Below are 13,801 nucleotides of genomic sequence, written 5' to 3'. Positions count from 1 at the left end.
AAAACTAAAAACTTCTGTCTTCATATTTCCATTAGACAGCAGCAAACGGCAATTCTGAAACTTAAAATCTAAAGCGTTTCTACATCAATAACTTGATTCCAAGGATATTAGTCCCCAGTACCTCCACAAGAGTGCATATAAAGATGGGGAAAACGTATATATGTCTACTTGTAATTTCGTTTAAGAACATTAATCCTATATCAGTACATATGCCTGAAAAGCCTGGACCTTTTAAGATGTAGAACAACTGTAAAAAACAATTTTGTTTTTTTGTTATGACATTTGACTCATATAAATAAATTACATTTGTCCAAATTCTGACAGTTCTTTTTGATGGGAACACAGAAAAGGAAAATAACCCAGAGATAGATAGATAGATAGATAGATAGATAGATAGATAGATAGAAATAGGTATTATTTTGTATGCTTCTCTGACACACCGTGCTCCTATCTGGAAGGAACAAGGGCTCTGCAGCACACACTTTATCCTGCACTCTTTATTAACTGACAATTTTCTTTAGATCAAGTTGTGGAGCACAGACACCATTAGAGAACCAACCAGGCCATTTCCTTAAATTCTACTGATCTGCACCAAAAATCCCATTTAGCACAGTATGGATCAGATAGTTCACCTTCAGCTCCCTCTCACCAAGAGATCAGTTAGGACTAAGAACAACTTGAAAGTTCAGAGACACAAAGGCAATTTACTGCAGCATATTAAAAAACAGTATAACATATGACTAAGAATGAAGTAAGCAGTGTCTGGCTACATCCCCCCCCCCACTGTCTGGATAACTGGTATGCAACAGCAATATGAGAAAATACAGTAATTAAAAAAAATTCTCTTTTTACCATTTTGGCTTCTGAATGCATTGGGGGAACTTGAGGTGAAGCACATGGATTATTGAGGTTCGGCCCTTGCATCCCCATGATGTTGGAGTTCATTGACATTTGTCGCTCCATCTTTTAAAAGAAACAAAAAAAAGCTTTGAAAACATCTGGAGACACTTGCAAGAATGTACTCTCGGTTTCTATTTAAATGGACTCAGCTTTATTTCTTTAAGTCATGACTGGGAAAATAACAATCTGTGTCATGAATTGAATATGTGCATGCATGTAGGCGTGTGTTTCATCAGAATCGGCCCTCAAAACTCACAGCCAATTATAAAGAAAGGGTTTCTTTAATAAACAAATGTAGCAGCCACCCAGGTTTGAGCTTTTTTGTAATGATTTTCTCCCTTTCAGTATAACAACACTCAGAGTTAAGTGGTTTTAAAAGCATCACTGTATAAAATTGTAGCTTCCCCTCCCAGTGCAGCCCAACTTAGCTTGTTAAAAGCATAAATAAAAATCTACAATCTCAAGCACTCGGAAAACAAGTTGGCTGATTTTCCTTTGCTCGGACTGCTCAGCTGGGAAGAGTTTTCCACATGTCTTGTAAGGGAAGCCTTCGTGCACTGCTGAGATAACAAAAAACAAAGCAAAACCTCTCCTGGCTGTTCAGAGCCCTTTCTGCAAGCTAGACTCACTAGGCTGGGAGGGAGGGATACAAAACCTAATGGCAGTAAATCCTCTATAAAACAATTTCCTGGGGGGTATTCCCCCCAAAAAAAGACAAGCCCTGAACACTGCTAGGCCTTGTAAGGGGTGGTAAAACAGGGTTATGGTGCTGCTTCCAGACAGAGCTGAGCATCCCACCTTGCTTTGAGCCAGTCTGCTGAATCTTTGACTCATACCAAAAAGACAATTTTGGGTCCTTCTGAGCAATCCAAGCAGGGGAGCTATTTTTTGTGCCTTGTGGTGAGGAGTTGTCTCCCATCCTCCATGATGCCTGCAAAAATGGGTGCTGGGCTTCAGGGAAATGTGAATACCCCACTCTCCCCTGGCAGAAAAGAGCTGCCAATGCCCCCTTTCCCTTTCTCCATGGGGCAGGAGCAGGTCCCAGTGCCGTCTCCCCCCAGGCCTCTCAGGAGTGCTGTGGGGCAGGAGGAGCAGCCAGCGCTGACAGGGTCTGTGTCACCTCCACGCTCACAGTCAGAGCACACCTGCTCCTCTGCAAGGAAAGCTGCCCAAAGGGCTCCCCAGCAGCAGACTGAAAACACTGAACTTACACTGCTGCTGGATGCTTGTTGCATTTTGGGTTTCTCGGGAATCATGCCAGAAAAAAACTTCCCACAATGACACGTCTTATGGGGTTGTTTTGTTAAACTTCCTGATTGATATTCCAGGAGAGCCTTATTGACAAGTTAATAATTAATAACTTATTCACGATTGCTCAAACAGCAGCCAAACCTGAATCTTTGTATCTCTGTGGAGTGTTCCCCTTGATCCAGCAAAGCAAGAACAAGCAGTGCTTTTCTCCCTCCCATGGTCAGTTGCTCTCAGGTTTGTCTTGCAAACTGAACACAGTGAGATGAAGCAAAAACTTCTCCTTTCTCCATCCCCTCTTCCCCATGTCATCCTTACTTTTCTCCACCCCTAACTTGCCCAAATGTCTTCTACTGAAAAGGTTAAAAGGCTAAAATAATTTTAAATTTGAAGTAACAGTTGGAAAGCAGCCCTTTGGTTTCCATAAGATGGGAAATATTCCTATCTCTCCAAAAACGATGAAAGATGAGCAGGAATTGTTACCTAGTTCTCAATAAATGCAAGTTAACGGGCCTGAAAAGTAAATCACATTTCTTTCTTGCTAGATCCCACACGAGAGGAACATTTAGAGTTCACTGACATAACTTATGTGCATTGCTTTTCCAGTTTTTTTCTGAATTCAGAAAAATCTTTTTGTTCCATCTCAGACATACTGATCTCACCTACATGAACAAGTATAAGAATCACAAATTGTAGTCTCATGTAAACTGCTTCTAATCACTCTCACACTAATTAGCAAGCCATTAACTTAATCAGAAATACTCTAGTCTAAGGTGGAGCACCAAAGAAGGTCCACCTTCCTTATTACACTGGGTTTTCACAAAACCCAGAAGACTTTCACCTCTGCTTAGATTGAATCAAACACAATACAAGTTTCCACCCTGCAAAAAAAAAAAGCCAAATAAGAAAACTTACAGGCATGAGTACAGCAGAAGATCCTGGCATGGTGGGGTTGGGCAGGGTGCCAGGCATAGAGGCAGGCATGGGCTGTCTTTGTCGGTTGTGTAGGTGCAGTAGTGAAGACAGAGAACCTGGGACAGGCCTAGAAGAAAGGAAAAGAAAAGAAAGTTGTCATGGGCTGTGGAGACCAAGACAAGCCTTACCCTGCCAGCCATTGGTAGGCACAGGCAGCTCCAGACAAGCAGGCACAGATAAACCAATCCAGGATTTGCCCTTTCCTGCATAAATCAGTGGAACATAAAGTTTTCAAGTACAGGATGAATCACCTTCCTTATGCCTTTATCAGTTAAAGCTCCAGCATAGTTCATCTGATATAACACCAATGTAAACCTATCAGCTGGTCTCAGTCTCAGCACCTCTGCACAGCATAATGGCCGGAAAAAGATAATACAAAAAAGATTTTCTACAGACAAACCAGAAAAATCTGTTGCCATTAGTGCACTGCTGTAAATTTAGCCCTCAAGAACAAAAATATCTGGATGATAGTTTCACAGACTATGACAGAAAATTACTACTCTTAATTTTGAAATTGTATCATCTGTAAATAAGCTGTTCTAAAATGAGTATTTCAAATCACTCTTGATAATCTCTCCTGTGAAAATGTAACAAGCCTTTGTTCCAAAACAAAAAATTACTAATTTTACCTATTAGCACACCACCAGGACACAAAAAATGGGAAAAGAGAAAAAAAAGTAGAAATAAATTAGGAAAATTACATTCAGATTAAGCAGTTTATGAAAGCAAAACATATCGACTACAGAAAAGCAGAGTGAATTATTTTGGCAAAAGGGGTTCAAAAGATTTAGAAGGATTTTTTTAAGTACAGCACAGGGAAAACTGCATGTGAGAAAGCAAGCCCACTCACAAAGAAGAATCATAAAATTAATGGATTAAACAATGCTGGGACTACACTTTGAAAAAAGCCTTTAAGCATGTGACCTTGGGAATTATCTTAGCAGTTTTTTGTTGGTTTGGGGTTTTTTTTAGTTTTGAAGGAAGTGTGAGTTGCTTGAAGTTTCAGGTGAATGTAATTTGCTACCATTTCAAGCTTTCAAAAACCTTGAAAATAAAGTTTTCACACACAGTGCCTCAACAAACACTGAGAGTACAAGTAGGTGTGTTAAATTCTCAGAGAACAGGATGCTTTTCTGTACAGCACATGGTTTAGTTTATTAGGAAGGAAAGTTGCCCCTAAAGGTACAAGACAGACTGGAGAAGAGGGTGCATAATCTGGGAGTTTAAGGAACCTCCGCAGGGGCAATCATGGCAAAAACCTGAGATGTTTAAAGCCTCTAAACATCATGGCTGATTTAAAGCCTTGGCAGAAGCATCCTTTGCTTCAGTGATCAACCCTCAGCTGGCCATAAAAGCCTCAAAATTGGGCTGAGCTGGTCAAGGGAAGCAGAGTCATAACCCTAGAGGAGCAAGAGATAAGACTGTCCCGCTTGGCCTGAACTTTGTCACACCAAATGATGGGGTTTTGCCCCTCCAATTGCAAGTGGTACTGGCAACCATGAATACATGCAACCCTCCTCTAACTTAAGCTGTCACTTCCAGCTATCAAACATCGTGCAAAAAGCCCAAAGGCTGTGAGCAATGGGATTCACAGACATCCAGTTTGGAGGGCACCACATCCAGGCTCTCAAACTGTACGTTCCTGTCTGATGGCAAAACCACCTTCTTCTGAGACACAAGTCTCCTTCTCTTTTGCCAAGACTTCACCTAATACCCTTTTCTTTAAAACTCCCCAGTATTTCCCATCCTTGGACTTCCAGTCCTTCAACCCTCATGTCTTCAACCCTGTTTCCCTAAAAACATTTCTATCCCAACAAATGCCACCTCAAAATCCTTGCCCTGACAATTCCCTCATACTAAGACACTCTGCTCCTCCCACCCTTCTGCCCTCAGCTGCCCTCTTTTAGCAGCTGCACATAACTGAACCCATCCTTTTGTCTTGGTTCTCTGTGGAGAGAAAAAGCCTGTGTTTTGAAGGATGTTTTAAAAATCCTCCCAGACACATACAGTACTTATTCAGAAGGGGAAGAAAGAAGCCCAAAAATAACAACAAATGTATCTCAGATACAAAGAGTTCTTCCTATTCCTCCCTTGTTATCTGCTGATGGAGGAATGTGATGTACTAACATCTTCATATCACCTTAAAAAACTCAAGAAAACGTTTTTCAAATGTGTGGTGTAATCCTGGGAGAGAGTGCAGTAAGTTCTGTGAGGGAGCATGATTGAATTTCTGGGATATGCAGCTCTACAGTCAGCACAGCACATGGGCTGAGCCTGGGGTGCTGTGGAGGTGGCATAAGTGGAATGGATGCAGTGCAGGAAAAATGAGCTCAGAAAATATACTCAAAGTACACAGACCCATTCTGCTGTCCACTTAAACTCAGCTGCTCTGTGTACCAGCACTCATTCACACATGAAGACTTGACAAATCAATAGGACAGGGTCAAAATAGTGTGAAAAGCAGATTAAGTGTTCTTCTGAAAAGAAAAAAGTGAGGAGATAACAGGTTGAATGTGAGGAGGAGATCTCATTTTGGTTTTTAGAGGCTGTGGTGACCCCTACAAGCAGGATCCACTTCCCACTGGCCCATCCTCACCAGAACTATTGCCCTGCAGAGCAGATGACAAACTCAAACAGGTCTTCTCTATCTCATGCTTTAAAGTCCATGTGCCAGAGAGAAGGGCTGGAGCCCCATGTTGGGGCATTTCAGTGCAGAACCGAGTGTGCTGACACCCCGGCTGGGGACACCCATGGGGTTTCCTCCCGGACAGTGGTGGGAGGAGTGGGCAGGAAAGGAGAAAGCACTGGTGCACTCTCCTGCCTGGCCTGGGACGAGACTGAGCTGTGCACCCACCTGCCCACTCTGCAGCCCTCCGAGTCCACCAGCTCAGATGTGTGGGAACTTAGATCTGTGGAAGAGAATCTATGGGAACTGTGCTGGCCTGAGCCATGCATTCAATAAAAATACCTCTTGAGTTTTCTGTGGGGTCAAAGTAAAACAAGCACCGTGAAAAGAGCCCCCCCTTGCCCCTTTATTCATTCTGAGAGGGCTCTACATACAGACCCTTTGTACAATTCACCAGTTTCCTAATAAGCTTAGGTGTTAGGCTGTTTGACAGAAACTTATTTTGGCCTGACCTATACAATTTGCACAAATGATTCTCAAGGGACTGCATGGTTTGGGTTTTGCTTATATGTTCCAGAGCCAAAAAAATTTCCAAAATTGCTTTAATGAGTTTGGGAATAGGGGGCATGGGCAAAAGGGAATTATTCGTATTTATTAAAATGGCAAAGAATCTTCTTTGATGCCCCCAGTTTTACCTTTAACACTGCTTCATTTTAGGGCAAAGCACATACTTTACACTTAGCAAGAGGGGAAAAAAATCTTCAGTTCTTCAAATATTTTTTCTTACTACACTCCTGCTAGTCTGTTCCTAAGTCTGCTTTTTAAAAGAGGTGCAGAGCAGTCAGGGAAGACTTGCACTTCAAGGTTGAGCCTCTTTGTTGAAAAGCCTGCAGTGCTCCTACCATGGATAAAAACGCTACATAATGCACTCTGGATTCCCCCCTCCCATATCAGGGAAACTGACATTGGCCAGTACTCATGGATACCTCCATTGCTCCTACACTGAACACAGGTCCTGGATTTAGCACGTGTTCCTGAACAGTCACTCTCACAGAGCTCAGAGAACTTGTATGGCACAGAACCCTACAGGCTTAGATGTTTAATTCTAATGTCTAAGACATCTCTTCCAAGGACAGCACAATCTCTTTTGTTGTTGCTTTCTCTCTGGCAGCAAAGAAAGTCAGTGAGAGTTTATAACTGTTATTTTTTGGTGGACATATCTGCCCTTCTCTTTGTAAATGCTGCCTGCAGACTGTCAATCAATATTGCTGACTGGGAGATTTTCATTCCTTGGCACCTGTGCTGCTAAATAAATAGGGCTGTTGGGCAAACAGCCCACAGATAAAGGACATATAAGATAGAGAACTGGCAGATGCTCAACCTCACTAAAAATCTGGCTACCCATTAAATTTTTCCAAAATTTAGGAATTTTTACTGTGTTCCAGTGGAAGCCTGCTATTGAATATGATGGGGTCTCAGCCAGCATTTGTACACTTTGGGTGTACATGGCCTGGATAGTCAGAATTATGGTGGCTTAGTAAAATACCACATTAGCCAAGCTGCTGTAACTGACCATGTGGCTCTTCTTCCTCTGCATGGTCGTGCTAACACCATGAGTCACTCTTATTAACATTTAAACAGATGGGTGGTACCCTGCTAAGCCATGGTGACTCGATCATGTTCCATCATATGACTCTGCCCAATGATTAAAGATAACTCCTCTAATGCAATCAAATGTCTAGGATATTTACTTCAGTGTCTGCCTCCTTGATTAATACCAAATACTCCATCTGACATGATGCAATTGATGCCTGATGACTAAACACTACACTTGTCTATTAAAAGACTGGGCTTCCCTTAACTTGAAGTCTTCAAGGACAATTTGGGGAGATGACAATTTGTTGCTGAGGTCTCATGAGAGTAGGTTCCTGCTGACCTAGACCATCTGGGGCTATGTGCAAAAGGACTGATGCTATTTAAAGAATCACTGCAGAAGGTTTTCTACTATGGTAAAGCACTCCAGGTCAGTGGGTCCTGCCATGACCTCTCTCCTGCTCCTTACTCCCCTGCACATAACATTCATGCAAGGTCATCAAGAATACCTACATCACAACCCCCTTTGTTCCACTCCAGCTAGCTCTGGCGTGGAAAAAGTTTAGCTAAAAGTATACCGAGTTGCACTGGAGTAAAGGAACTCTTCTTTTGACTTTCCATAGCCTTCAGACCCAGTCAGCTCACACCAGAGCAGCCCACAGGCTGTGCTGTGGGAATTTGCCATGTCAGCTCAGCACTGGCTGAGGGATCTCTGTACCACACTGCTGTTACACAACACACTTGATCAGACTTTCATCATTTATATATATATGTATAAACATGCATGCATCTACATATTTATTACAACAGTGCCTAGAAGCCTTGGTTTAAAATAGTGAGGTGGGTGAGGTTCTGCCCCAAAAAGTTTGGAGATCGAGGAAAAAATGAGGGAGAGTGAGTAGAAGCACTAGGGAGACAGAGGTGAATGAGGCATCAATGGTATCATTATAACCAATGTAATGAGGAGCAATCACTGCATGCCAGCAGCCTGGATCTTTTCAAGGAATGTCATTATGTGAATGTGGTTTGGGTGGCTTTCAGGCTGAAGCCCCCAAGTAGCCTACCCTACCGAGAATAAGCACAGCCGGCTGCAGTCTACCCTCTGAAAGTTCATTGACAGCCAGGTACTGTCACAATTAAACTTTTCATTGCAGAAAGTAACTTTCCTGGAGCATGTGTTTCCACAGACCAGCTGCAAGCTGCTTTTACAGCAGCTACTGCGGCCAGAGTATCTGGCCCAAGTGCTGTCCTGGACCTTCAATATTTGAATAATTCAGTCAGAGGCAAAGACATGGAGAGGATGTTTTAATCTGAGAAATGTGTTCTGCCTCATTTACTGCTTGTCTGCTGTTTTTTGATCCACACTGCTATTATTTAAACCTACCAGTCTAACTAGGGTTTTCCTTATTTGTGATCCATTTTTTCCCACTCTCAAAGTAGGGCAGTTGTGTCTAGTTTCAATTTATCCATTTGTCGTTCAGAGGAGGAAAGAAAAAATAAACACAAGGGAAAGCAACAGCAAAGCATCAGACCAGCACTTGGAATACCTCACATAGTTGCAAGGGACCTCACCTGACCTGCTGTATCCCATGTTTAATGATGTTTTAATCACATCACCACCAGACAGCCAAGCTTTCCAAGAAGTGGGAGGTTTGTGTCACCAGGATTTTTCAGGGAGTCAAAGCATATTCAGGGGAAAAGAAAACTGGCACCTAGAATTCATGGCTCCCTGCCAGCCTAGTAAAGATCCTTGTTTGTATTTCTCAGATAATTCAGACATCTGCATGATGTGGGCAGATTATTATTATCAGTAGCAGACATTTATACTGTGGTGGTGCCCAAAGCTCCCAGTTGGGACTGGGACCCTGTTGAGCCTGGCACTGTACAAACACAGATAAGAGACAATTCATACAGAGCATATTTATATTCTAGGGACACAAACCAGATGAAAAGTAGAAGAAGGAGATAGAACACACAAGCAAATAAATATGCTAAAGAATTGGAAACAATTTAGAGGCACAACTCTGGTTGCCTTTTTGTTTCTTTGTATGTTTTTTTATTTAACTGGTATGCTCAGAAATGACAGGACCGAGAAAGTTTGCAAGAGGAAGGGAGTAGCTAAGGCTGAGACATAAGAAGGGCAACACTCTAGAGAGTGAAAATTGTGGCTCATAACTTACAGGATTTGGGAAGCATCCAGACAAAGCTATGCTTTCTGTAGAGATTTTTAATGAGGTGTGCATGTATTTTCATATATTTTTTACCTTTAGGTATTTTCCCAGTGTTGGACAAGAAGAGATTTCTGCCTGGGAAAGAGAAACCAGCTGATGGTAAACACACTGGCGAAGTGAAAGTGATGCTTGACACTGTAATGAGAAACTGGAGGACTGAGATAAGATAAGGCTAAGCTTCAAAAAGTCTTAAAGACAAGAAGCTTGATTCAGAAGTGAAGGGAAAGCCCATGTAAGTGTCTCAGAAGAGCTGGCACAATCAAGGTAACAAGCTATACATCAGCCCAGAGGAAGAAGGAATTCAGCAACAAGCATTACAAAAGGAGCAAGATGCAGCATGCAGATGTGAAATGATATGAAACAGAAGCCAAAAGCAACTAAAGCGGTGTTATTTCTCAATTCAAATGTCCCTCAATGTCACCCCAGGAGAAGCTGTTCATTGGAAACAAAGCATCTCCATCAGAAATGTATTCTTGATCACTTGTTCTAATACACAAGGACAGAACACCCAAATGAAGGGAAAGAATAAGTAAAACAAACAAACATACAACCAAAAGAACCGGTCAGATAATGGATATATATATCTCCAGTAAAATACTATCATCCTGTGGAAAAATGCCTTCAAAATGTGTTAAGAACTCTGTACTTCTCACCTGAGCTTGTAGGAGAAAAGCCCCACAAATCAGCAGCCCCATCATGTATTTACTGAGCCAAAGTCTATTTAAAGTTTTAGTCAATGATAAATCTTGCCTTTAGAAACTCCAGTTCTGCTAATGCCACCTATATTTCCTGAACACATGTTTAAGGAACCTCTGCAAATTCAGCACAAGTACAAGGACCAGCAGGTCCTTGGAAACCTCACAAAACCCATTAACATTTGCCTTTTGGCTCTTACAGGTCTTAGAAACTGCTGGTTTCAATCTTTCTTTCCCTCTAAATATTTCACTGGGTCTCATTGCGTGACCCATTACAAGAAAAATAAGAAAAGCTAGAATGGTTTCTTAGACTATAACCTCCTTGGAGAAGTTTATGTTCTGTACAGTGTTATGCACACAGCTGGAGCTCACAAATGATATGTGAAGGATAATGGCATAGTTAAAGCAAAACAGGGAAACACTGCAAAAAGCAGGTTCAAGGATTATAAAGAAGTAACCCATATAAAAACACATTCTTGCATTCAAATAAGAAAAAAAAAAAAGAAGTAGGATTAACTCAAAAAACTGCAGCATAAATATGATTTGATCATAAAAGCAAGCAGCGATGTCAAACTGATTCCACTGCCACCACAGTCTCTCAGCTCAGACAGAACCAAGCTTAGTTCTTTGGGTAAATAAAGGATTTTTCAGCATCACAAATAAAGGTGTATTATTTTTCATTGAAAAAGTAGGTAGCTATAACACACAAATACATGAAATGGCAGCTGACTTAAAACCAGGAATGATAATGGTAATAAAGCTTACACAAACACTTTTTATCATGACCATTCTTTTTAAAATCTGGGCTTAAGATTCCAGCCTGACAATCAAAATCAAGAAAATTTGAAAATCTGAGGCTCGCTGAGAAAAATATCAACAGGTTAAACAGCTGGAAAGAAACCTACAAAGCATCCAGGTAAAGTGACAATTGAACATCGAGTAACTCTTCTGCCAGGTTTGGGCTATCTAAAGGTGCTGGAGCCCTCATCTGCTCAAGTGACTCCTTTCACACACATGTTACAGCAGTGCAAATGGATTTTATTTGACCTCACAACTTTGCATCTGAAAGGGATAGTGGGCTGCAAAAAGGATGGAGATAGCACACTTTTTAAAAGAGTTTTAAAGGGCTGAGAGGGTCTACAGGAAGGTCTCACTGATTGCTCACTACCAACTGATTCCTATACTGGAAATGAGGTAAAACAAATTTCTCAAAATTGTCTTTCTATTTACCATTATTATTTGGACCAGGGCAATTTAATAGAAATACTAAGATAAAAGAGCTTTGTAAAACCCACTTTATAATAAAAATATTTTGAAAATCTTTTTGAAGTGATTTATTTGTCTTTTTCTTTTTTCCCTTTTTTTTTTTTAACTTCCCAAACAATGCAGAAGTTTGTCTCTGAAAATAAGATGGTGAATTACAGCAAAGTTATGAAAACAAAGAACCAACAGTTTCTCCAGTGCAGGCTTGTTACCATGAGCTAATAATTCCAGACTTTAAGCAAGCTGAGCCTCTTTTTTAATAACTGCATGCCTCTAGGCAAAGTATTTCTACTAAAAATTATTGAGGCATGGAACAAGGCAAGGTGTGTGAGCTAATGTTGGATTGTTCAGCTACTAAACCAACTCCTATAGCAATGAGCCTGCACTGAACTGACAGATTATTTCTCTGTATACACTTGTATAAACATACTGCTTAAGGTCGAAATCTGTGTAAGCTTTCTTTTCAATTAAAATGTCAAAGATGACAGCACATGTTTTCACTGTCCTTCACAGGATGATGGATGCTGTGGCAGCAGTTTCATGCCCCCGTGTTCCAGAGATGTTTGCCTGCCTGGGTGTCTAAGAAAGATGTACTTGCTGATGTCTTCATGTGCCTGCAGGCAGACAGCACTGCTGTACTAATACTCTGGGTGGCTTTACCTCTCTTGACTTTTTCTTCCTCAGCATTGCCCCTGTGGGCCCCCACGTCCAACGCTGTAAAAGTTAGAGCAGAAAGGTTGCCGTGCGCAAAGAGAAAAGGGAAAAGGGTCCTGCGTTAATTAATCAGATTAAGATTGCTAGTTAAGTGAAGGCTTTAAATTGCAGGCCAGTTTCTGGTCATGGCTAATTCAGTTAGGTCCCCACAGAAAAACAGCTGCAGTGGGTAGTCCACGAAAAGACAAAGTACACCCCAAAGGAAACTTCCAGCAATTTAAACATAAAATAATATTAGTTAAAAGGTGGTTAATCTGAATCTTCACTCTTCTTCAGCTCCATATTAATAAACTAATAAAACTGTAGCCATCAGTTTCTCATTCATGCTCATCAGTCTAGAGCTTGCACAAAGACAGTGCCTCCAAGTGTTGCTGAGTCTCAAGACATGTGCCAGTACAACTCACAGCACATGCAGCCCCAATGCTATGGCTGGGCACGGAGCAGAGATTTGATCACAGTTTTGCTAGAAAATAGATTGACTGAAGAAAACACCCTAAATGAGAGAAAACCAGTCCAGCATCTGTCACTGGCAGATTCAGTGTGTCTCCTGCTGACAAGTCACAAGTCCTCTGTATCCACTATGGAAAGCAGAGTTTGCTCTGGTTAGCAGAGCACAGTCACTAATGAAGACAATATGTAGATGTATATACATGAGAGATTGTTTATTTACTGAGATTTAAATTCTACACTCAACACTAAAAATACTGTAAAAGTAAAACATACTGTAGAAATCTTTAAGAAAGGCATTGTAAAAGATCATTCTAGATGATTTCCTAAACAAAATAGGAAATAAGCAAAATTGAAAATTAGAAGCCTGAAAAACTCTCAGATGATATATGACATCAGCATCAGGCCAAAATCCAGCTCTTAATCCTATCCTTTAACAAGAATGCCACAGAGAAACTCTGTGCTTTTCAACGCTCATTGCTTCCCAAGCACTTCTGCCTCAGCACATTGTTCCTGCAGTGCCAACCTCCCTCTGCAGCCTAGAGGAGAGTTAGCACAGCCCACCATGGTCACAGCCCCAAATATGCTCAGTGTCTCAAAGCTGCTGGTTGTTTCACTGGGTGGCAGTGGGGGAGGAAGCAGAGGAGCACATTCATGAGGGTGTTCTCTCAATTATCTGTTCAGCAAGTCATCACCAGGTGTGAAAATATTTTAATGCTGCCAAATAGCTATGCATCTTCAGTGACCTCTTCCCACCCCCAACCCACTTCACTGATTCCCTTCAAAGTTTCATGAAGATCAAAATGAATATATGCCATTTCTTGGGAGGAACCTTTGCACACACTTCATCTCTTAAACATGCTAAAAATCCCAGCTGACAGCTATATTAGTACAAATTATGAGGACCACAGGGAAGAGGTGAATCTCAAGGCACACAGAACAAAGTCATGGCGAACTGCTGCAGCTGTGCTTCAACAGAGATCAGCTCCAAGCCAGTGTTGTTTGCTGTTGTAATTTAAAGGATTCACAATGCCTTCCCTGCTTACCTCTCACTGGGACATATCCACTGATTGTGAGCATCAGTCAAAGAAACAGGAATCACAAACACT

At 41.4% G+C, this 13,801-nt stretch overlaps 1 protein-coding gene across 2 annotated transcripts in view; it reads right to left on the bottom strand.

Annotated features, from left to right (window-relative positions):
* The window catches only part of CREB5 (cAMP responsive element binding protein 5), a 211,778-nt gene that overhangs the window by 65,009 nt on the left and 132,968 nt on the right, over window positions 1-13,801 (bottom strand). For both annotated transcript variants that reach the window (XM_054274014.1, XM_054274015.1), the window contains 2 exons: window positions 3,064-3,190; window positions 853-963 (listed from right to left, as the gene is read on the bottom strand). In XM_054274014.1, coding sequence (XP_054129989.1) covers window positions 853-963; window positions 3,064-3,190 — 238 coding nt within the window. The remainder of the gene's footprint in view (window positions 1-852; window positions 964-3,063; window positions 3,191-13,801) is intronic.

Source organism: Melozone crissalis, unplaced genomic scaffold, assembly GCF_028551555.1.
Source record: "Melozone crissalis strain CALT ecotype California unplaced genomic scaffold, PUWL_Pcris_2 ptg000016l_1, whole genome shotgun sequence".
Classification (NCBI taxonomy): domain Eukaryota; kingdom Metazoa; phylum Chordata; class Aves; order Passeriformes; family Passerellidae; genus Melozone; species Melozone crissalis.
The sequence above is the reverse complement of the archived record's forward strand: the minus strand, read 5'-3'. Positions and strand labels throughout refer to the sequence as shown.